General features: G+C 51.7%; 1 protein-coding gene across 1 annotated transcript in view; it reads right to left on the bottom strand.

Annotated features, from left to right (window-relative positions):
• Positions 1–25,443, bottom strand: part of LOC139278115 (chloride anion exchanger-like) — a 125,031-nt gene that overhangs the window by 13,863 nt on the left and 85,725 nt on the right. Inside the window, exons 10-12 of the mRNA XM_070896772.1 lie at positions 22,394–22,471; positions 21,016–21,111; positions 12,434–12,540 (exon numbers count right to left, since the gene is read on the bottom strand). Of these exons, the coding sequence (XP_070752873.1) occupies positions 12,434–12,540; positions 21,016–21,111; positions 22,394–22,471 (281 nt within the window). The remainder of the gene's footprint in view (positions 1–12,433; positions 12,541–21,015; positions 21,112–22,393; positions 22,472–25,443) is intronic.

Below are 25,443 nucleotides of genomic sequence, written 5' to 3'. Positions count from 1 at the left end.
TGCTAGTAATGATTCTGCTTTTGTCATTTTTAACTGCTCTAGACCCATCTTTTGTTTCTTTACTTGTCCCATTACCACCTCCTTTTGCCTTGCTCCATCATTCCTTTTGTCATTTAATCTCCCCTGCCTTTCACCCTATCACAGGAGGTGAAATTCCGACCTTGCACCCTATCACAGGAGGTGAAATTCCGACCTTGCACTCTATCACAGGAGGTGAAATTCCGACCTTGCACCCTATCACAGGAAGTGAAATTCCGACCTTGCACCCTATCACAGGAAGTGAAATTCCGACCTTGCACCCTATCACAGGAAGTGAAATTCCGACCTTGCACCCTATCACAGGGGTTGAAATTGTCCCTTTTACTGGCGGCCTAACGGGGCATGGTGCAGAAATCGCCCCTCGCGGAATTGGGCGGGGGTTACAAGGTTGCGGCCTGCTCAGCAGCACATGCCCCCTTACTGCCCCAGAAGTGAAATTGTCCCGTGCAACCTACCTTAGTGCCTGGCGAGTGTAATCGGGAACCGGATAGAGCAGCGCTATTCAAAGGCGCCATCTTGGAAAGTACTTTCTGTTGGCCATTATTCATTGCTGCTTTCCAACAGTTAGGCAGAGTGGCTGATGAACAGATAGCAACGATTTTTAGCTCAAAGAGTCTGTACAGAAGGAGGAGGGACTACATCTCCATGAGCAGAGAGAAGCAGCACAAACGTGCATGTGGCCTTGTCAGGATAGCGGGCTTTCCCACTGTGCAGGGGCCAATGACTGCACCCACCTCGCTTTGCGGGCACCGCATAACAATCCTGCAGTATTCCGTAACCACAAAGGTTACCACTCACTGAATGTACAGTTGGTGTGCGACCACACACAGAATCCTCAGTCAATGTCCGCTATCCTGGTAGCAGCCACGATGCCTTCATCCTGTGCCAGACCGGTGTGCCAGCTTTCTTCCAGCCACCACACCAAGCTTGCGGCTAGCTGCTGGGAGACACGGGCTATCAACTCTCCTCGTGGCTCATGACTCCCCTCCACAACCCCAACACTCCTGCCCAGTTTCTCATATAGTGAGAGCCATGCTGCCACCAAGAACATCATTGAGCAGACCATCGGAGCAATGGTTCCGTTGCCTTGACCACTCGGAAGGAGTCCTCCAGTACTCGCCCGAACAGGTGTCCCTTTCCGTCATTGTCTGCCACACTCTGCACAACTTGGCCATCATGAGGGCGCAGCCATTGCCACCAGGCATAGCCGTATCACCTGATGAGGAGGAGGGCCAGGAGGAGGAGGAGGAGGGCCAGGAGGCGGAGGAGGAGGAGGGCCAGGAGGAGGAGGAGGGCTAGGAGGAGGAGCAACACCAGCGACAGAGGAGGCAGTGTCCATGGCGATCCTGCAAGTGAGGTCTGTGACCGTCTCGTCAGTGCTCGTTGCCACTGATTCCCATCCCACATCCCGGTTCCTCTGGATGTCCCCATCACCACATCAATTTACCCTTCCATTCTAAAGCCCCAAATAAAATGAGGCAACAGCAACCATTAAACATTCCAATCGCCATTTATCAAACAACAATGAAATGTATAACTGGGTATTTCCCCTTGTGCATTTCCTTACAGCCCTTTTTTCGTGTACCTAATCTACTGCTCCTCTGCAGTGTCCCCAGTGGCTGCAGCAGGGCTGGTGGAAGGCTGCTGTGTGTCAGGGCCAGAGACTACAGATGGCCTTGCAGGGCGCCCTCGACCAGCTCTGGGCCTGGAAGGCCCGGCTGCAGAATGCAACACCTCAGGCTGGGCGGCGGCAGTCTGGGCTGGCTGGGTGACGGGCAATGACAAGGACAATGGCGGAGTGGCAGTGGTGGGATCAGGAATGCTGAGAGAGGACAGCAGGATCCTGCTCCACTGACCTATTGCCACTCCCCCGGGCTGCTGAGACACCGTGAGATCCCCGGTCAACTGTGGTGGACCCAACGATGCCTCCCCATCGAGTCCTCATCGGAGTCCTGGGCAGCAGAACGCGCGCACGAACCCTCCCTCCGAGGAGATGGCTCCCGAGCTTCCCTTTCCCCCTGGCCTTGCTGCAGCCTGTTAGGCCCCGGGGCATCGCCCACTGCCGACCCCACTGCTAAGCCAACCTCTAACCGTGTAGTGCCAGTCTCTGAGCAGTGACACAATGCTTGGCTCCTCCTCCCCCTCCCCCTCCTCCTCGTCCCCCTCCTGCTCCTCCTCCCCCTTGTCTCCCTCTTCTCCCTCGTTTCTGGGTTGTGGCGGGGGTGGGGGGACTAAGGCACAGGCTGGTCACCTGCTGGCTGGTTGTCTGAAAGCAGAAATGGCACAAGAGTCGCATTAAGGTGAGGGCAGGGTGGGGGGCAGGAATGGAGCAAGGAAGGCAGACAGTGTGAGGAGCTGGAGAGTGATAAGGCCTTCTGGTTTAACGGGGAAGTGGGATGAGAAGAGGGGATAAAGATATCGTTGTTGCCCCCAGCGGGCTCGATGTCTCCACCGGCCACGGTGCCCACTACCTGCGGGCCAATGAGTCGCCGCACTCGCTTCTCCAGGTCGGAGAGCTGGCGCAGTTCAGCTTCCCCCCCTCCCCGCCAGTCCACTGCTGCTCCATCCAGTTGTGGGCCATCTTGGCCGGCAAAAGGCAGGAAGCTGAGTGAGTAAGGGTCCGGTTCTGTATGTGGAAGGTGTGCCTGCCCTGGTTAAATAGCTGTGAATGTAGGCAAGGTGTGAGATGAGGCTGTGACTGTGAGTAGGTACAGATGGTCGGTGGTTGCCTGTTGGGTTCAGTGCTGGTCTGCAGAGTGTGCACAGACAGAGGCTCAGAGGATGGTATGTAAGAGTTGTGGGAACAAGTACTTACCTTGACCAGCCAAGTGAGGTCATTGAATTTCTTGCGGCACTGTGTGAGGCTCCTGTTGACCACAGTGCTGGCCAACACCTCTGCGGCCAACTCTGCCCACATGGCCCGAAAAACCCGCAGCGTTGGCCTTCCCCCAGATGGAGGGAACAGTGCCTCCCTCCTTCTCCCCACTGCCCCACCAATGTCTCCAATGCCAGGTCATTGAAGCGAGCAGCCCTTGCCTGAGGTACTGGAGCAGCCATTGCACACCTTCCTCACAGCTCAGTCAACTCCAGCAATGGTGAGAATGCCCAGGTGCTGCCTGAAACCACATCCCCTTTAAGAACTGGAATGAACAGCAGGCTGATTATCGCTGAATAATAGCGCCCCCTTCAGTGCCCCCTTGAGGCGATTAGCCTTGTGGCATTTCTGAGGGAAAAGGGCCCAATTCCCCACAATTTTGCAGCCCATCTCACCGGGTGCTAAATGTTCAAACAGATAAAACTTAGCGCCCCAAATACGGCGCTACCCAATTTTGCCCTCTTTCTCTTTTGTTCTTTCTTCCCCTGCCCCCGATTCCTGCCTCTGTACTTGCTTAAAACCCATTATATCTCTCACCTTTTCCAGTTCTGATGAAAGGTCATCGACCTGAAAGTTTCTCTCTCCACAGATGCTGTCTGACCTGCTCAGAATTGTTTGAGTTTTCCAGCAACTGCAGTATTTTTGCATTTTGCTTCCGTTAACTGCGGATTGAAATGTTTTGGACAAATAGAGAATACTCTGTGCGTCTATACCGTAGCAGGCTGAAGCAGGCCCAAGACCCTGCAGTCAATTAGACATGCAGACGCGAGCTTAGTGTTTACAATAAGCGGGGTGTAATCACCCACGGCTATGTGTACAGCCATTCTGTGATGGACGTGACTCCTGGGGTCTTTGCTTCTGAATTCACAACAACACATTGCTATTGAGAACTAGTTGGTTTATTAACAAAGGTTTAACAATCACATGACACAATACCAGTTCATCCACTAGGCTCACAATTGATGGTTAACCTAGACCCAACTGGCTGGGGTTTTATTTAGTCTTGTGAGCATCACGTGACTGGCTAAACCATTCACATTGCAGCAGCTCTACACTATTTTGGATAAAACTTTCGAATCAAGTACCCCCTTTTAGTACGGGCACTAGAAATCACAAATTCCTCAATTAACTGGTCAAATTAAATTAAAATTCTGTTGCCCTCCAGTGCCCACCTCTCACGGAAGGCCGCAAGCGTATTCGTGGACACCGCACGCTCCATCTCCAGGGATACCGTGGAAGAGAGGCAGGCAGTCGGGCTGAACAACCCCCTCGACCGCCCGCTGCCTGGACCGGCTGATGGCACCCTTGGCCGTGCCCAGGAGCAGTCCTGCAAGGAGGCCCTCGGACCTGCCCGCTCCCCTCCGCACAGGGTGCCCAAAGATCAGGAGTGTGGGACTGAAGTGCAGCCAGAAATTGAGGAGCAGCCCCTTCAAATATTGGAATAGGGGCTGCAACCTCACACACTCTACATAGACGTGGAACACGGACTCTTCCAAACCACAGACATTGCAGGCGGCCTGGGAACCCGTGAACTGACTTAAAAACCGATTGCACGGGACTGCTCCATGCAACATCCTCCAGGCCAAGTTCCCAATAAATAGAGGGAGGACTCCCGCGTAGAGAGCCCTCCATTGGGGACCCCCGCCTCCTTCGGATGGCAAGATGGTGCCACGCAGAACTGAAAGACACGGAGGGGATTTCCCGGAGGAGGCTCAAGTTGTGAGGCGCCGGCTCCCGAGGGGGGTTTCGGGACTTGGTGCCAATGAGGAATTCCGTCCGGACGGGGGTCAGTTCGGACGGGATCGTCCCACATGCCTGAGCCTCCTCGACACACCTAACAGATTCAGGGCCCGGTGCCGTTTTTAGCGACTCGATGGCATTGGCTGTGCGACGGACGTCGGCCCAGGATAGGCGCCATGTCAACTCGTCTGGCCCCATCCAGCCCGCTCCTCCGCCATCGAGCAGGTCCCTGACCCTGGTCACCTCTCCAGCCACAGCCCTCTCGTCCAACTGCCACCTAAAACCGCGGTCGTGGAGGTACGGATTCCTGAGCAGCGGCTCCTGCAGGACAGCCGCCACTCCAGACGGTGGAGAGCTGCGCTTGGTGGAGACTTTGTTCCAGACCCTGATGAGTTCCTGGTAAAAGACAGGCAGCCCCCGCATGGAGGTCCTGACGCCCCCCAGGCTCACAAACGGGAGCTGCGTGTCGTAGTTGAGGCTGTGCTGCTGGTGGAAGAAATACATCGCCAGCGCACGCCACCTAGGAGGGGGCTCGACATAAAGGTATCTCTGCAGGGTCTGAAGTAACATGCTGGGTACTGACGCACACCAACGCCTGACCGCCCTCCCTAAGTGTGAGACTCAAAACCGCAGCAGAGACCCAGTGCTTCCTGTTGTTCCAGAAGTAGTCAATGTCTGTATCTTGGCGACAAACGCAGGGGGAGGGGTCAAAGTGACCAGCCGGTACTACAGCATAGTGGCCACCAGCTGGTTTATGACTAGCGCTCGACCCCTGTAGGACAGCACTCGGAGCAGTCCTGTCCAGCGCCCTAGGCAAGCGGCGACTTTGGCCTCCAGCTCTTGCCCGTTCGTCGGCCAGGCTCCCTCGTCGGGGCTAAGGTAGACTCCCAGATAGAAGAGATGGGTCATGCTCCAGGCAAAAGGCCTGAGCTCCTCCGTCAGGGAGTCCACCCGCCACTGACCCACCAGGAGTCCGGAACATTTCTCCAGTTGATCCTGGCGGAGGATGCGGCCGAGTAAATCTCCTGGCACTCACGCATCCTCCGCAGGTCAACAGGATCCTCGACCATGAGGAGCACGTCATCGGCGTAAGCCACAGCTCCACAAACTGAACTATTTCCCTGACTTCTATCTTCCCAGGCTAGGGATTATTCTTGATTGACCTTAATTGCCATTAAAGGTTTCTTAAAGCCATACTGCCTTGTCTTGGTCATTCTGACATGTGATGTAATTTCTTGTAACCCAATCACGGATGCAGAGCTGTCAGAAACCTTCGGTTACATGTTGTCGCTCTCTCACTCTGTTGCAATTCAATTTGCAAAATAGAGAAGAAGGTGCCAAGTGCAAGGCTGTATAACATAGGGGTGTTGGCAATCACACGATTCTGCCAAGAATTTAAATCTAGACAATGGACTTCTGGGATTTACATGAAGTACACGATATCACCAAGGCAAACGTTGGTGTGGCAACCAGATAAAACTGCTTCCTTCAGGATCAGTGTCATAAATGGACTGAGTTTACACCATTGGAACCGAACCCACAATTAGCTTTGTTCCCAGTACCAACTGCAGAGATAATCGATTACAGAGTGCTCCTCACACACACAATACCAGCCCAGAGAGCTCCAAACATCTCAAAGCAAACACTTTTAACGAGATTTTTGATAGCAGGAAGGGGTATGGTGAGATGGAAGGGTTTTGGGCGGGGGGGGAGTGGGGGGTTATAAGAACACAAGAACAAGGGAATTAGAATCAGGAGTCAGCCGTTGGTCCTTTGAGCTGCTCCGTCATTCACTGAGATCAATCAGATCCCGCACTATTCCCATTGATTCCCTTAGAGGCCAAAAATCTATTGCTCTCTGTCTTGAATATACTCAATGATTGAACCTCCACAGCCCTCTGGGGCAGAGAATTCCAAAGATTCACCACCATCCTCTGAGTGAAGAAGTTTCTCCTCATCTCAGTCCTAAATGGCCAACCTCTTATTCTGGGACTGTGACCCCTGATTCTAGACTCCCCAGCCCGGGGAAAACAGCCCTGTAAGTTTTTTTTATGTTTCAATGAGATCACCTCTCATTCTTCTAAACTCGAGACTATAGGCCTAGTCTACTCACTATCTTCTCACAGGACAATCCCCCCCATCCCAGGAATCAATCTGGTGAACCTTCATTACCCTGCCTCTATGACAAGTATATCCTTCCTTAGGTAAGGAGACAAACTGCACACAATACCCCAGGTGTGGTCTCACCAGAGCCCTATATAATTACAGTAAGATGTCTTTACTCTTATACTCAAATCCTCTTGTAATAAAGGCCAATATACCATTTGCTTTCTCAATTGCTTGCTGTACCTTCCTGTTAACTTTCAGTGATTGGTGTACAAGGACACCCAGGTCCCTCTGAACACCAACATTTCCCAATCTCTCACCATTTAGAAAATACTCTGCTTTTCCATTTTTCCTACCAAAGTGGATAACTTCACATTTCTCCACATTATATTGTATTTGCCATGTTCTTGCCCACTCACTGAGTCTGTCTATATCCCCTTGAAGCCTCTCTGCATCCACCTCACAACTTACATCCCCACCTAGCTTTGTATCATCAGCAAACCTGGAGATATTACATTTGGTCCCCTCATCGAAAACATTGATACAGATTGTGAATAGCTGGGGCCCCAGCACTGATCCTCGCGGCACCCCACTAGTTACAGCCTGCCAACCCGAAAATTACCCGTTTATTCCTATTCTCTGTTTTCTGTCCGTTAACCAATCCTCAACCCATGCTCATAGATTACCCCCAATCCCATGAGCCCAAATTTTGTTCAATAACCTCTTGTGTGACACCTTATCGAATGGCTTCTGAAAATCCAAATACACCACATCCACCGGTTCCCCTCTATCTATTCTACTAGTTACAACCCCAAAAAACTCTAACAGATTTGGCAAGCATGATTTCCCTTTCATAAATCTGTGTTGTCTCTGCCCAATCCTGTTATTATTTTCTAAGTGCCCTGTTACCACATCCTTAATAATAGATTCTAGCATTTTCCCTGCGACTGATGTCAGATTAACTGGTCTGTAGTTCAACGTTTTCTCTCTCCCTCCTTTCTTAAATAGCGGGGTTACATTTGCTACCTTACAATCTGCGGGAACCGTTCTAGAATCTATGGAATTTGGAAGACGACAAACAATGCATCCGCTATCTCCAAAGCCATTTATTTAAAATGGTGGAGCAAGGAAAATCGGGGATACACAAGAAGCCAGAATTGGAGGACCACAGAGATCTCACAGAGGTGTAGGGGCTGGAGGGGGTTACAGAGATAGGGAGGAGTATAGGGGCTGGAGGTTACAGAGATAGGGAGGATGTGTAGGGGCTGTAGGTTACAGAGATAGGGAGGGGTGTAGGGGCTGGAGGGGGTTACAGAGATAGGGAGGGGTGTAGGGGCTGGAGGTTACAGAGATAGGGAGGGGTGTAGGGGCTGGAGGTTGCAGAGATAGGGAGGGGTGTAGGGGCTTAGGTTACAGAGATAGGGAGGGGTGTAGGGGCTGGAGGTTACAGAGATAGGGAGGGGTATAGGGGCTGGAGGGGGTTACAGAGATAGGGAGGGGTGTAGGGGCTGGAGGTTACAGAGATAGGGAGGGGTGTAGGGGCTGGAGGGGGTTACAGAGATAGGGAGGGGTGTAGGGGCTGCAGGGGATTACAGAGATAGGGAGGGGTGTAGGGGCTGTAGGTTACAGAGATAGGGAGGGGTGTAGCGGCTGTAGGTTACAGAGATAGGGAGGGGTGTAGGGGCTGGAGGTTACAGAGATAGGGAGGGGTGTAGGGGCTGGAAGTTACAGAGATAGGGAGGGGTGTAGGGGCTGTAGGTTACAGAGATAGGGAGGGATGTAGGGGCTGGAGGTTACAGAGATAGGGAGGGGTGTAGGGTCTGGAGGTTACAGAGATAGGGAGGGGTGTAGTGGCTGGAGGTTACAGAGATAGGGAGGGGTGTAGGGGCTGGAGGTTGCAGAGATAGGGAGGGGTGTAGGGGCTGGAGGAGGTTACAGGGATAGGGAGGGGTGTAGGGGCTGGAGGAGGTTACAGAGATAGGGAGGGGTGCAGGGGCTGGAGGTTACAGAGATAGGAAGGGGTGTAGGGGCTGGAGGAGGTTACAGGGATAGGGAGGGGTGTAGCGGCTGGAGAGGTTACAGAGATAGGGAGGGGTGTAGGGGCTGGAGGGAGTTACAGAGATAGGGAGGGGTGTAGCGGCTGGAGGGGGTTACAGAGATAGGGAGGTGTTTAAGGGCTGGAGGAGGTTACAGAGATAGGGAGGGGTGTAGGGGCTGGAGGGGGGTTACAGAGATAGGGAGGGGTGTAGGGGCTGGAGGGGGTTACAGAGATAGGGAGAGGTGTAGGGGCTGGAGGGGGTTACAGAGATAGGGAGGGGTGTAGGGGCTGGCGGGGTTTACAGAGATAGGGAGGGTTGTAGGGGCTGGAGGAGGTTACAGAGATAGGGAGGGGTGTAGGGGCTGGAGGGGGTTACAGAGATAGGGAGGGGTGTAGGGGCTGGAGGGGGTTACAGAGATAGGGAGGGGTGTAGGGGCTGGAGGGGGTTACAGAGATAGGGAGGGGTGTCGGGGCTGGAGGGGGTTACAGAAATAGGGAGGGGTGTAGAGGCTGGAGGGGGTTACAGAGATAGGGAGGGTTGTAGGGGCTGGAGGAGGTTACAGAGATAGGGAGGGGTGTACCGGCTGGAGGTGGTTACAGAGATAGGGAGGGGTGTACGGGCTGCAGGAGGTTACGGAGATAGGGAGGGGTGTACGGGCTGGAGGAGGTTACAGAGATCGGGGGGGGTGTAGGGCTTGAGGAGGTTACAGGGATAGGGAGGGCTGTACGGGCTGGAGGAGTTTACAGAGATATGGAGGGGTGTAGGGGCTGGAGGGGGTTACAGAGATAGGGAGGGGTGTAGGGGCTGGAGGGGGTTACAGAGATAGGGAGGGGTGTAGGGGCTGGAGGGGGTTACAGAGATAGGGAGGGGTGTCGGGGCTGGAGGGGGTTACAGAAATAGGGAGGGATGTAGGGACTGCAGGAGGTTACAGAGATAGGGAGGGGTGTAGAGGCTGGAGGGGATTACAGAGATAGGGAGGGGTGTACGGGCTGGATGAGGTGACAGAGATAGGGAGAGGTGTAGGAAATGGAGGAGGTTATAGAGATAGGGAGGGTTGTAGGGCTGGAGGAAGTTACAGGGATAGGTGGGGGGGGGGTGGTGTACGGGCTGGATGAGCTTACAGAAATAGAGGGGGCAGTGTACGGGCTGGAGGAGGTTACAGAGATAGGGAGGGGTGTACGGGGTGGAGGAGGTTACAGAGATAGGGAGGGGTGTTGAGGCTGGAGGAGGTTGCAGAGATAAGGAGAGGTGTAGGGGCTGGAGGAAGTTAGAGAGAGAGGGAGGGATGTAGAGGCTGGAGGGGGTTACAGAGATAGGGAGGGGTGTAGGGGCGGGAGGAGGTTACAGAGATAGGAAGGTGTGTAGGGAATGGAGGAGGTTACAGAGATAGGGAGGGGTGTATGGGCTGGAGAAGGTTACAGAGATAGCGAGGTGTGTAGGGGCTAGAGGAGGTTACAGAGATAGGGAGGGGTGTAGGGGCTGGAGGAAGTTACAGAGGTAGGGAGGGGTGCAGGGCTGGAGGAGGTTACAGAATAAGGAGGGGTGTAAGGCTGGAGGAGGTTTCAGAGGTGGGGAGGGGTATAGGGGCTGGAGGAGGTTACAGAGATAGAGAGTAGTGTAGGGCTGGTGGTGGTTACAGAGATGGGGCGGGGGTGTATGACTGGAGGAGTTTACAGAGATAGGGAGAGGTGTACAGGCTGGAGGAGGTTACAGAGATAGGGAGAGGTGTAGGGCTGGTGGAGGTTACAGAGATAGGGAGGGTGTATGGCTGGAGGAGGTTACAGAGATAGAAACAGAAACATAGAAAATAGGTGCAGGAGTAAGCCATTCGGCCCTTCGAGCCTGCACACAATTCAATAAGATCATGGCCGATCATGCATCTTGGTACCCCTTTCCTGCTTTCTCTCCATATCCTTGATCCCTTTAGCCGTAAGGGTCACATCTAACTCCCTCTTGAATATATTCAATGAACTGGCATCAACACTGCGGCAGGGAATTCCACAGGTTAACAACTCTCTGAGTGAAGAAGTTTCTCCTCATCTCGATCCTAAATGGCTTACCCCTTATCCTTAGACTGTGCCCCTGGTTCTGGACTTCCCCAACATCGGGAACATTCTTCTTGCATCTAACCTGTCCAGTCCCGTCAGAATGTTATGTTTCTATGAGATCCCTTCTCATCCTTCCAAACTCCAGTGAATACAGGCCCAGTTGATCCAGTCTCTCCTCATATGACAGTCCAGCCATCCCTGGAATCAGTCTGGTGAACCTTCGCTGCACTCCCTCAATAGCAAGAATGTCCTTTCTCAGATTAGGAGACCAAAACTTAACACAATATTCCAGGTGAGGCCTCACCAAGGCCCTGTACAACTGCAGTAAGATCTCCCTGCTCCTATACTCAAATCCCCGAGCTATGAAGACCAACATACCATTTGCCTTCTTCACTGCCTGCTGTACCTGCATGCCCACTTTCAATGGCTGATGAACCATGACACCCAGGTCTCGTTGCACCTCCCCTTTTCCTAATCTGCCGCCATTCAGATAATATTCTGCCTCTGTGTTTTTTCCACCAAAGTAGATAACCTCACATTTATCCACATTATGCTGCATCTGCCATGTATTTTCCCATTCACCTAACCTGTCCAAGTCATCCTGCAGCCTCTTAGCATCCTCCTCACAGCTCACACCGCCACCCAGCTTAGTGTCATCTGCAAACTTGGAGATATTACACTTAATTCCCTCATCTAAATCTTTGATATATATTTTAAAGAGCTGGGGTCCCAGCACTGAGCCCTGCGGCACTCCACTAGTCACTGCCTGCCAATCTGAAAAGGACCCGTTTATCCCAACTCTCTACTTCCTGTCTGCCAACCAGTTCTCTATCCACGTCAGTACATTACCCCCAATACCATGTGCTTTGATTTTGCACACCAATCTCTTGTGGGGGACTTGGTCAAAAGCCTTTTGAAAGTCCAAATACACCACATCCACTGGTTCTCCCTTGTCCATTCTGCTAGTTAAATCCTCAAAAAATTCCAGAAGATTTGTCAAGCATGATTTCCCTTTCATAAATCCATGCTGACTTGGACCGTAGGGAAGGGTGAGGCTATGGAGGGATTTGGGAATTTTGTATTGGAGGCTTTGCTGGGCCGGCAGCCCATTTTGGTCATCAAGTGTCGAGACGATGGATGAACAGGACTTGGTATGAGTTAGATCAGCCATGATCTTACTAAATGGTGGAGCAGGCTCGAGGGGCCAAAATGGCCGACTCCTGCCCCTATTTCTTATGTTCTTAAGATACGGGCAACAGAGTTTTGGATGAGCTGGAATGTTTGGAAGAGTGGGAGATGCGTGGCCTGGCCAGTAGTGCATTGAAATAGTCAAGTGTGGAGGTAACCAATGATGGGCTAAGGCTGGCGTGGATATGGGCGATGTTATGGAGGTTAAAGCTGGTCTGGGCACACCTGGTACAAAGGAACTCAGGATCTCCATACTGTCATTTCCCATCTTGATCAGCCTGAGAACATTGTGTCTGCCATTCAATGTGATAGAAATTGAACTTGTTTAAAGGGATCCATTTAGTGATGGTGGTCCGTATTTCAATTCAGTGAGATTGAATGGATAAGAATGTACTTACAACTGTGTTCTGAACACAACTGTCAGAAGCTCAACTCCAACACCTACTCCAAGTCCGATGTCAAGTCCAAGCAGAACAGCCGCAATGAAAGCAATTAACCAGACCAGCTGTGTGAAAAGAACATTTAGGTCAAAGATATGAAAGCTGTGAAAAACAAGCCAATCGAATAATTCTCAAGGACAGTGTCAATCCCACAAAACAACAGGGACCGTCTCAATTATAATAACATTGATGACATAAAAAGGTGAAAATTCTAGGAGAAAGCAGGTGAACAGATCCATCCATACCTTTGAGATCCTGAAAGATAATGAGTTAGAGGAGAAGTTGGTGCAAAAATAGCATTGATTCCAATCATCACCATAGGCAGCCCCTCGAGTCAAGGATGACTTGCTTCCACGCCAAAAAGGGATGAGTTCCCAGGTGTTTCAATGAAGGACCTAATATTCCAGATCCCAAACTACATTGTGAAGGGTGGAAGATGCCTGTGTGTGGATTTTTTTAATGTGCAGTGACCGTTGCACACCAGCCACCACATGGTAACATGGCGCTCTGAGAAAACAGGTCGACAACATATTTGGAAGTCAGATGAGGAGGGAATTTGCGAGAAACTGTGATGGAGACAAAGAGAAAAAGAGATGGAGTGAGATTTGGAGAGAGAGAAACAGAGTGACAGAGTGGTAATGAGAGTGTGAGATAGAGAGAAAAAGAGGGGGGAAACAAAGAGAGAGAGACAGAGACACGGAGAAAGAGCCAGACACAGGGAGAGAGGGAAACAGAGATAGAGAGATAAAGAGATAGAGAGAGAAAAGCAGAGAGTGTAATATGCAGAGGGGAAGATTGGGAGTGGAACATGAGAAGCTATCCAGGAATGTGTGAAGTGAGTGTGCTCGATGTGGGAGCAGGGGTCTGAGCCGGGACCTTGACCATTCTCAGGGGGAGAAGTTCACTAGCGCCAGGCGCCAACGATTTCAAACCGTTAAACAAGTCACCGCTTGCACTCCAAGGAAGAAGTGCAGCTGCAAAATCAGGGGCTGCCCTTCCTCCCTGGAGTACTGGGCGGGGCGGGGTGGTGAGTGGAGCAGCATGTACCCCGAGCCATACACCCCGGACCGTTTACCCTGGGCCGTGTACTGTGTACCCTGGGCCGTGTACTGTGTACCCCGGGCTGTGCATCGTGCACCCTGGGCCGTGCACCCTGGGCCATGCACCCTGGGGCGTGCGCTGTGTACCCCGGGCCGTGCACACTGGGCCTTGCACCCCGGGCCATGCACTGTGTACTCCGGGCCGTGCACCCTAGGCCATGCACTGTGTATCCCGGGCCGTGTACCCCGGGCCGTGCACCCTGGGGCGTGCGCTGTGTACCCCGGGCCGTGCACACTGGGCCTTGCACCCCGGGCCATGCACTGTGTACCCTGAGCCGTGCAGCCTGGTGCACCCTGGGCCGTGCACACTGCCCCGTTCAAAGGCTCCTTCCCTCAGTTAAAGACAAGGGCCATTGCCGCAGGCTCTGCAACATAAAACCTGCACCCCTCTCCCCACCCGCTCCCAGCAGCCACGATCAGTCCAGCACTCTAGCTCAGTGCCCGGCTCAGCGATCGTGGTCAGCGGAAAAAATTGGAAGAAAAAAGGTACGTTTTTTTTTTACTTACCTCGGCCAAATATGGCCGGAGGCGATGTCAGCGCCGTGCCCAGTTGCAAAGCTGTTGTGCCCTGTTGGTACCCTCCAGAGCCACGAACGGGAGGCACAAAGGGCCCACATTCTGCCACCCAGGAGTTTTTGAAGAGAAAATAAACTTTTGACACCACAGAGGAAGCCAAACCTATTGGAACCACCTGATCCGGAGCTCCGAGTGAGAGATGAGGGGAGGGGGCTGGGGGGAAGGAGAGGGGAGGGGGGAGGGGAAGGAGAAGGGAGAGTGGAGAAGAGGGGAGGGGTGGAGAGGCAAGGGGAGGGGGAGGAGAGAGGAGGGGAAAGAGGAGGAGAGCGGAGGGGTGAGGAGAGGGAAGAGGGAGGAGAGTGGCGGGGGAGGGGAGGAAAGTGTCATGTATGTAACCACAATGTAACACCACTATATTACTGTATACACTCAACCTAGATGCACACCTTGACCACAAGGGGTGAACTTGTGGGAGACACTCCTTACCTGATCACACAGGTGTAAAAAGGGAGGTCCCACGCAGGGTCATCGTCTTTGGATTCCTATGAATAAAGAGTTAAGGTCACAGAGTGACCTTGTCCCCAGAATGTGCCTCGTGTGGTTTCATACTGTAGAGTAAGGACTTTACTTTGGCGACAAGAAACGGGAATTCACGACCCACGAGAATGGCCACCGGTAGCACAGAGGAACGGTACCGTGTTGGGGAAGACTGGGACGATTTTGTCGAGAGGCTTCAGCAAAGCTTCGTTACGAAAGAATGTCTGGGGGATGCAGCGGCCGACAAGCGAAGGGCTCATCTCCTGACCAGCTGCGGGCCAAAGACTGACACGCTCATGAAGGGCTTACTAGCACCCGAAAAGCCGGTGGACAAAACCTTTGAAGAACTTAGCAAATTGATCGGGGAGCACCTGAAACCAGCGAGTAGCATACATATGGCCCGACACAGATTCTACACCCACCGAGCATACCGGACTTCGTAGAGGACCTCTGGCGTTTGGCCAGCCTCTGTAAGTTCACAGACGCCTGCAGGGGGGAGATGCTAAGGGACTTCTTTATCGAGCGCATCGGTCATGCGGTAATTTTCTGCAAATTAATTGAGACCAAGGATTTGACCTTGGAAGCGGCGGCGTTGTTAGCTCAAACTTTCATGGCGGGGGAGGAAGAGACGAAAATAATATACGCGCGCAATTCTGCCTCTAACGCGGCGATGGATCAGGGAGTCAACATCATCAATGCGATTCAGAGCCCCGCAGGCAGGCAGGGGCAGTCCGACACTCCCCAGGCAGCAATAGACCCCAGAGTAGGACCCCAACAGAGACAATGGCAGGCTGAACGGACATTCACTCCATCGCAGTGGACAATGCGGCCCGGGATGGGGCCATTGACACCCACTAATAGGGTACTTAAGAGTAGTCAAAGGGACAGTCAGTGCGGAATTCCTGGCCATAGTCCCTTTGTTCCCAACAATGGAAACTTTAACTCATGTTGGAGGTGTGGGGGAAAACACTCAGCTAGATCTTGCAGGTTTCAACAGTTTGTCTGCAGGAACTGCAGTCTGAGTGGCCACTTAGCTCGAATGTGCAGGAAGTCTGCAACCAGACTAATATATGAGGCGGATGGACCAGAACAGGGTTCTTTGAGGCAGGATGACCTTTGGGGCAAATCGATGGACGCCGAGGTTCAGCGGGTCCATGTGGCGAATATTCACAGTTCATACACCAAAACGCCACCAATGATGAGGGTTTTATTAAATGGTATCCCTGTACGCATGGAGCTGGACACTGGGGCCAGCCAGTCACTCATGGGCGTTCAGGAATTTGAGAAGCTATGGCCACTTAAAGCCAGTAGACCCAAATTAGCGCGTATTGCAACACAATTACGGACTTACACTAAATAAATAATTCCAGTGCTAGGCAGTGCAATGTTGGCTGTCACACACAATGGGTTAGTGAATCGGCTGCCGCTCTGGATTGTCCCGGGCAATGGTCCCGCACTGTTGGGGAGGAGCTGGTTAGCCGAGATGAACTGGAAATGGGGGGATGTTCATGCAATGTCATCTGTTGCGCGAAGTTCATGCTCACAAGTCCGACAACAATTCTATTCACTATTCCAACCTGGCGTCAGGACTTTCAAAGGCACTAAAGTAGTGATACACATCACCCCGGACGCCAGGCCAGTGCACCACAAAGTCAGAGCGATGCCGTATGTGATGCGGGAAAAGATCGAGAGCGAATTGGACCAGCTGTTGAGAGAGGGCATCATCTCACCTGTTGAATTCAGCGACTGGGCGAGCCCCATCGTTCCCGTCCTAAAAGCGGATGGCTCTGTCAGGATCTGTGGCGACTACAAGGCCACCATCAATCGGGTGTCTCTACAAGATCAGCACCTGCTCCCGAGAGCGGAGGACCTCTTTGGCACGCTGGCAGGCGGCAAGCTGTTCACCAAGTTGGACCTCACTTCAGCCTATATGACCCAGGAACTGGCCGACGAATCTAAACTACTGACCACCATCACCACGCACAAGGGACTGTTCGTTTATAACAGGTGCCCGTTTGGCATTCGATCAGCGGCCGCGATTTTTCAATGAAACATGAAAAGCCTGCTTAAATCCATTCCTGGAATGATCGTATTCCAGGACGACATCCTCATCATGGGTCGAGACATCGAGGAACACCTCCACAACATGGAGGAGGTGCTACGCCAACTGGACCGGGTAGGCCTGCGACTTAAGAAGTCTAAATGTGTGTTCTTAGCTCCTGAGGTTGAGTTTCTGGGCAGGAGGGTTGCTGCAGATGGGATTCGGCCCACCGAATCCAAAACAGAGGCGATTCGACGAGCACCCAGTCCCTGCAACACATCGGAGTTGCGTTCATTCCTGGGACTGTTGAACTATTTCGGGAACTTTCTGCCGAACTTGATCACGTTGTTCGAGCCGCTACACGTGCTCCTGTGTAAGGGTTGCGATTGGTTTTGGGGGGACTGTCAGGAACGGGCTTTTGATCGGGCGCGAAACCTACTTTGTTCAAACAAGTTGTTGACCCTGTATGACCCCTGTAAAAAATTGGTTCTGACATGTGATGCATCATCCTATGGGGTTGGGTGCGTGTTGCAGCAGGGCAATGTTGAGGGTCAACTACAACCTGTGGCTTATGTCTCCAGGTCGCTCTCTCAAGCAGAACGGGGATATGGGATGGTCGAGAAGGAAGCGCTTGCATGTGTCTATGGTGTGAAAAAAATGCATCAGTACCTCTTTGGTAGGAAGTTTGAATTAGAGACGGACCACAAGCCGTTAACATCTCTGTTGTCAGACAGCAAAGCTATCAATGCCAACGCATCAGCTCGCATACAGCGATGGGCTCTCACGTTGGCTGCTTATGACTACTCCATCCGGCACCGGCCCAGCACTGAAAATTGTGCTGACGCGCTCAGCAGGCTTCCACTGGCCACCACTGAGGGGGCAGCGGAGCAAAGCGCCGAGATGATCATGGCTGTCGATGCCTTTGACAGCGTAGGCTCCCCCATCAAAGCCTGCCAGATCAAAATCTGGACAAACAGAGATCCCCTCTTATCCCTGATTAAGAAATGTGTCCTGACTGGGGATTGGGCGGCCGCACACGGAGCATGCCCTGAGGAGGTCAGACCGTTCCACAGACGGATGGATGAGCTCTCCATCCAAGCTGACTGCCTACTATGGGGCAGCCGGGTAGTTATGCCCCAGAAGGGCAGGAAGGCATTCATCAGGGAACGCCACAGCGAGCACCCAGGCATTGTGCTGATGAAGGCCATTGCCCGGTCACACGTTTGGTGGCCTGGAATTGATTCAGACCTGGAACACTGTGTTCACAGGTGCACGACATGTGCCCAGCTGGGTAATGCCCCTAGGGAGGCCCCACTCAGCCCGTGGCCCTGGCCCACCAGGCCATGGTCACGCATTCATGTTGACTACGTGGGCCCGTTCATGGGTAAGATGTTCTTTATTGTGATCGATGCGTACTCGAAATGGATCGAGTGCATCATTCTGAATTCATGCACGTCATCCACCACCGTGGAAAGCCTACGTGCGATCTTTGCAACCCATGGCCTGCCGTGATAGTGGCCCATGTTTCACAAGCTACGAATTCCGAGAGTTTATGTCGGGCAATGGCATCAACCGCGTCAGGACAGCACCGTTCAAGCCGGCCTCCAATGGCCAGGCGGAACGTGCGGTCCAATTCATTAAGCAAGGTATGCTCAGGATTCAAGGACCCTCCCTACAATGCCGCCTATCGTGTCTCCTGCTGGCCTATAGATCCCGACCGCACTCGCTCACGGGGGTCCCACCCGCAGAGCTACTAATGAAACGGACACTCAAAACTCGGTTGTCCCTCATTCACCCAGGGAGGGGGAGGAGAGGGAAAGGGAGGAGAGGGAGGGGAGGGGAGGAGAGGGAGGGGAGGGGAGGAGAGGGAGGGGAGGGGAGGGGCGGGAAGGGGGAGGGGAGGGGAGAGGGGGAGGGGAGGAGAGGAGGGGAGGACAGGAGAGGGGAGGGGAGGGGAGGGGGGAGGAGAGGAGAGGGGAGGGGAGGGGAGGGGAGGGGAGGGGGGAGGAGAGGAGAGGGGAGGGGGGAGGAGAGGGGAAGGGGAGGGGAGGGGAGGAGAGGGGAGGGGAGGGGAGAGGAGGGGGAAGTAAAGAATCATTTTAGCTGAAAGCAAATTAAGAGTAGAACTAACAAAAGTGAGAGTTATTAATGATTGTTTAGACTTGTGGGAAACACTATAAAATGTACGAGGAAATGAAAGAAGCGATTTACTGAGATAAACTCAACACTCAGATTATATTGGCCCAGAAATCACGGCCTCCCCAGGTCCGTACGCAGTGTGTACGGACCCGGGAAGGCATCGGAAAAGCCGTTTTTTGGCGCGCAATGCACATGCGCTGAATCCTGGCTTTTCCGATCTGTCGTTTCTGGATTAACAGATCCCCCACATCTCGGGGAGGAGGACATTCCCACGGCAGAGATTGGGTGATTTGCCCGTCTCTTGCCCCACGAATGTCCTGAAAACTCTTGCGCCTGGTAAAAGCAGGTGCATAGCGTACTTTTACCAGCGTAAGAGTTTAAAAACATATCAAAAACATATCATAATAAAATTTAAAAATACATATTTATGTTAAAAACTCTGCCCACTTCAGGTCGGTGCTTTTCACTAGAATCCAGTCAATCCGCGGGAAGGAGACACCAGCATTTCTGGGCCAAAGAGAGACTTTCATGACCTGGAAACTCTTGGATAAGAGGTGGGCACATGTCCACATGAACACACTTTCTTTGGCCCAGAAATCGTGGTGTCTCCTTCCCGCGGATTGACTGGATTCTAGTGAAAAGCAATGCACCGACCTGAAGCTGCTGCGCCCACGCGAGATCCCGGTCCCGAGACCTCCCCGACTGCGCGTCACAGCGCGTGCACGAGCTGGAGTCACATGGCTCTGGCAGCCAATCAGGGGCAGTATATTCTCATTCATAGTAATAGGAGTTTGGTAAGTTGGAAACTCCTGTTACAGTGAATGAGAAACACCCCCAAATACCCAAACACTACATAAAACATTAAAAATACACCGCACATAAATACTCTATAGAAATTAAAGGTGATAGAAATGTTTTTGAAAAAAAAAATATTTGCTGATTTTTTAAAAAAGTTTAAATTACGGTTTAAAATAAAATTACCTGAGTGGGCAGGGTTTTTAACATAAATATGTATTTTTAAATTTTATGATATGTTTTTGATATGTTTTTAAACTCTTACGCTGGTAAAAGTACGCTATGCACCTGCTTTTACCAGGCGCAAGAGTTTTCAGGACATTCGCGGGGCAAGAGACGGGCAAATCACCCAATCTCTGCCGTGGGAATGTCCTCCTCCCCGAGATGTGGGAGATCTGTTAATCCAGAAACGACAGATCGGAAAAGCCAGGATTCAGCGCATGTGCATTGCGCGCCAAAAAACGGCTTTTCCGATGCCTTCCCGGGTCCGTACACATACCGTGCACGCCCCGTACACATACCGTCCCGTACACATACCGTGCACGCCCCGTACACATACCGTCCCGTACACATACCGTGCACGTCCCGTACACATACCGTCCCGTACACATACCGTGCACGCCCCGTAACATACCGTCCCGTACACATACCGTGCACGTCCCGTACACATACCGTGCACGTCCCGTACACATACCGTCCCGTACACATACCGTGCACGCCCCGTACACATACCGTCCCGTACACATACCGTGCACGTCCCGTACACATACCGTCCCGTACACATACCGTGCACGTCCCGTACACATACCGTCCCGTACACATACCGTGCACGTCCCGTACACATACCGTCCCGTACACATACCGTGCACGTCCCGTACACATACCGTGCACGTCCCGTACACATACCGTCCCGTACACATACCGTGCACGCCCCGTACACATACCGTCCCGTACACATACCGTGCACGTCCCGTACACATACCGTGCACGCCCCGTACACATACCGTCCCGTACACATACCGTGCACGCCCCGTACACGCTCCGGAGAGACCCAGGGAGGCTGGGATTTCTGGGCCAATATCTCTCATGCTGGAATCTCTGAGTACCAAGTGCACATTGTTGGTTAAAACAAACTGCCTGTTATCCAAGGCACCTTAACCGAGTGCCAACATCTCTTGAAAGCTCAGCCCAGCGCAATAAAACTTGTAATTATGGCCAGATTGATAGAGAAAGATTTTCAGCAAGGCCTTGGTCGACAGGCACATTGCCGAGAAGGGAAGGTGCAGCGTCCCCCATCTGTTACCGTTAGTGCTATCTGGAGAAGCGAGGCCGGCAGGAGGGACAGATTGAGAAGGACTGAGATCCAAAGAACGCTCGATGGTGACACAAAGCTGAACCATACTCGCACTTACACAATCATACTTGTCTTTCTTCCACAGAACGCCGATTTCTCTGAACTGCATTAACATTCCTTTCAAATTGATAATTACAAGAGCTCCCAGAACCGACTGTGAGGAGAATAAAAAGACAAAGTTAGTAACTGTGTCGGCGTGTCTGTAATACAAGACTTCTCGAGTATTTCAATTTATTCTGATAGAAGAATGGAACAGTTGTAGGGAGGGTTTAACAGTTTCATTGCAAGACTGAGTGTGTTGGACAGATTGTGGATAATGAGCTGCTTTATGGGTTATCAGCCGTAATATTATCCTCCTTAACTTCTACCCTGCAACGTATCTGAACCCCGCCAAATGGGGTCCAAAGGAAATGATTCATCACAGTCTCAAACTGTTATGCAAAACGGCATATAAAATATTACATCACCAGACAAAGCCAATTATTGGACTTTCTTAAACTAAGTTAACATTTCTCACTTTCTCTTTTTTATGGAATTTTAAAGTGACTCAAAAGTTGTATCTTATTTATTGAGCACAAAAGCAAGGCAGTTGTGCTAAAGCTTTATAAAACATTGGTTCGGCCCCAGCTGGAGCGTTGTCTAATTCTGGGCTCCACACTTTAGAAAGGATGTCCAGGCCTTAGGGTGCAGAGCAGATTTAACAGCATGGTTCCCAGAATGAAGGGCTTTAATTAGTGGAGAGATTGGAGATGCTGGAGTTATTCTCCTTACAGCAAAGAAGGTTAAGGGGAGATTTATTAGAGGTGTTCAAAATCATGAAGTGTTTTGATATATTTTACATAAGGAGAAACTGTTCCCAGGGGCAGGAGGGTCAGGAACCAGAGGACACAGATTTAAGGTCATCAGCAAAAGACCCAGTGGGGCGATGAGAAGCAATCCTTTTACGCAGCGAGTTGTGATCGGGAACGCACGGCCTGAAAGAGCGGTGGGAGAAAAATCAACAGTAACTTTCAAATGGAATTGGATAAATACTGGAAACGGAAACCTTTGGGGAAAGAGCAGGGAGTGGGACTGATTGGATCGCTCTGTCACAGAGCCTGCACAGACACAATGGGCCCAATGGCCTCCTCTGTGCTATATCAATCTGTGATGATATTGGAGGAATGGCTGGCCAATCACAGCTCTCTGACTGCTAATTGATCAAATTACCTATCAAACAAATGAGGTTTGTAAAATAGGCAGGAACTGTATTTTTTTCTGTCTGGTTAAACAAAGGTGAAATATGTGCAGCAACATTTCTAGCGAGAAACTTCCAAAGGCACTTGGCAGTTTTCAATGATTCCGCTGATTCAATGATTTGAAGGCTGACCATGTTGGCAATGGTCAGTAAAGGCCAGAATACTCAGTCAGCTCAGAACGGTGACAACGTTTCTTACCGTGGGTAGAGGGGCAAGCAGGAACCCGATGGCCAGGGTTACAATCATCACGATCACCGCAGATATCAGACCAGCAACCTATAAATAAATTGATTAGATTTTAATTGATGAAAACCAATCAATTATTTTTAATTGTTTTTTCCCTCCCTTTTAACTGCCCCATTTGTGAAATAATCCATTTCTTCATTGAGTGGCTGCCAGATTACCCATTGTCCAGTGTCTGATTGTCCAGTGCCCAGTGTCCGATTGTCCAGTGCCTGATTGCCCAGTGTCTGATTGTCCAGTGCCCAGTGTCCGATTGTCCAGTGTCTGATTGTCCAGTGTCTGATTGCCCAGTGTCTGATTTTCCTGTGCCCAGTGTCTGATTGTCCAGTGACCAGTGTCTGATTGCCCAGTGTCTGATTGCCCAGTGTCTGATTTTCTTGTGCCCAGTGTCTGATTGTCCAGTGTCTGATTTTCCTGTGCCCAGTGTCTGATTGCCCAGTGTCTGATTGCCCAGTGTCTGATTGTCCAGTGTCTGATTATCCAGTGACCAGTGTCTGATTTCCGAGTGTCTGATTTTCTTGTGCCCAGTGTCTGATTGTCCAGTGTCTGATTTTCCTGTGCCCAGTGTCTGATTGTCCGGTGTCTGATTGCCCAGTGTCTGATGGTCCAGTGCCCAGTGTCTGATTGCCCAGTGTCTGATTGCCCATTGTCTGATTGCTCAGTGTCTGATTTTCCTGTGCCCAGTGTCTGGTTTTCCTGTGCCCAGTGTCTGATTGTCCAGTGTCTGATTGTCCGGTGTCTGATTGCCCAGTGTCTGATGGTCCAGTGCCCAGTGTCTGATTGCCCAGTGTCTGATTGCCCAGTGTCTGATTTTCCTGTGCCCAGTGTCTGATTGTCCAGTGTCTGATTTTCCTGTGCCCAGTGTCTGATTGCCCAGTGTCTGATTTTCCTGTGCCCAGTGTCTGATTGCCCAGTGTCTGATTGCCCAATGTCTGATGGTCCAGTGACCTGTGTCTGATTGCCCAGTGTCTGATTGCCCAGTGTCTGATGTTCCAGTGACCTGTGTCTGATTGCCCAGTGTCTGATTTCCCAGTGCCCAGTGTCTGATTGCCTAGTGTCTGAATGCCCAGTGTCTGATTGTCCAGTGTCTGATTGTCCAGTGCCCAGTGTCTGATTGCCCAGTGTCTGAATGCCCAGTGTCTGATTGTCCAGTGTCTGATTGTCCAGTGTCTGATTGTCCAGTGCCCGGTGTCTGATTTTCCTGTGCGCAGTGTCTGAATGCCCAGTGTCTGATTGTCCAGTTTCTGAATGCCCAGTGTCTGATTGTCCAGTGCCTGATTGCCCAGTGTCTGATGGTCCAGTGCCCAGTGTCTGATTGCCCAGTGTCTGATTGTCCAGTGTCTGATTGCCCAGTGTCTGATTGTCCAGTGTCTGATTTTCCTGTGCCCAGTGTCTGATTGTCCAGTGTCTGATTGCCCAGTGTCTGATTATCCAGTGACCAGTGTCTGATTTCCCAGTGTCTGATTGTCCAGTGCCCAGTGTCTGAATACCCAGTGTCTGATTGTCCAGTGTCTGATTGCCTAGTGTCTGATTATCCAGTGACCAGTGTCTGATTGCCCAGTGTCTGATTTTCCTGTGCGCAGTGTCTGATTGTCCAGTGACTGATTATCCAGTGACCAGTGTCTGATTTCCCAGTGTCTGATTGCCCAGTGTCTGATTTTCTTGTGCCCAGTGTCTGATTGTCCAGTGTCTGATTTTCCTGTGCCCAGTGTCTGATTGCCCAGTGTCTGATTGCCCAGTGTCTGATTGTCCAGTGTCTGATTATCCAGTGACCAGTGTCTGATTTCCGAGTGTCTGATTTTCTTGTGCCCAGTGTCTGATTGTCCAGTGTCTGATTTTCCTGTGCCCAGTGTCTGATTGTCCGGTGTCTGATTGCCCAGTGTCTGATGGTCCAGTGCCCAGTGTCTGATTGCCCAGTGTCTGATTGCCCATTGTCTGATTGCTCAGTGTCTGATTTTCCTGTGCCCAGTGTCTGGTTTTCCTGTGCCCAGTGTCTGATTGTCCAGTGTCTGATTGTCCGGTGTCTGATTGCCCAGTGTCTGATGGTCCAGTGCCCAGTGTCTGATTGCCCAGTGTCTGATTGCCCAGTGTCTGATTTTCCTGTGCCCAGTGTCTGATTGTCCAGTGTCTGATTTTCCTGTGCCCAGTGTCTGATTGCCCAGTGTCTGATTTTCCTGTGCCCAGTGTCTGATTGCCCAGTGTCTGATTGCCCAATGTCTGATGGTCCAGTGACCTGTGTCTGATTGCCCAGTGTCTGATTGCCCAGTGTCTGATGTTCCAGTGACCTGTGTCTGATTGCCCAGTGTCTGATTTCCCAGTGCCCAGTGTCTGATTGCCTAGTGTCTGAATGCCCAGTGTCTGATTGTCCAGTGTCTGATTGTCCAGTGCCCAGTGTCTGATTTTCCTGTGCGCAGTGTCTGAATGCCCAGTGTCTGATTGTCCAGTTTCTGAATGCCCAGTGTCTGATTGTCCAGTGCCTGATTGCCCAGTGTCTGATGGTCCAGTGCCCAGTGTCTGATTGCCCAGTGTCTGATTGTCCAGTGTCTGATTGCCCAGTGTCTGATTGTCCAGTGTCTGATTTTCCTGTGCCCAGTGTCTGATTGTCCAGTGTCTGATTGCCCAGTGTCTGATTATCCAGTGACCAGTGTCTGATTTCCCAGTGTCTGATTGTCCAGTGCCCAGTGTCTGAATACCCAGTGTCTGATTGTCCAGTGTCTGATTGCCTAGTGTCTGATTATCCAGTGACCAGTGTCTGATTGCCCAGTGTCTGATTTTCCTGTGCGCAGTGTCTGATTGTCCAGTGACTGATTATCCAGTGACCAGTGTCTGATTTCCCAGTGTCTGATTGCCCAGTGTCTGATTTTCTTGTGCCCAGTGTCTAGATTGTCCAGTGTCTGATTTTCCTGTGCCCAGTGTCTGATTGCCAGTGTCTGATTGCCCAGTGTCTGATTGCCCAGTGTCTGATTGTCCGGTGTCTGATTGCCCAGTGTCTGATGGTCCAGTGC

Source organism: Pristiophorus japonicus, chromosome 13 (assembly GCF_044704955.1).
Source record: "Pristiophorus japonicus isolate sPriJap1 chromosome 13, sPriJap1.hap1, whole genome shotgun sequence".
In the NCBI taxonomy this organism is placed as follows: domain Eukaryota; kingdom Metazoa; phylum Chordata; class Chondrichthyes; family Pristiophoridae; genus Pristiophorus; species Pristiophorus japonicus.
This window is presented reverse-complemented; position numbering and strand designations above follow the sequence as displayed.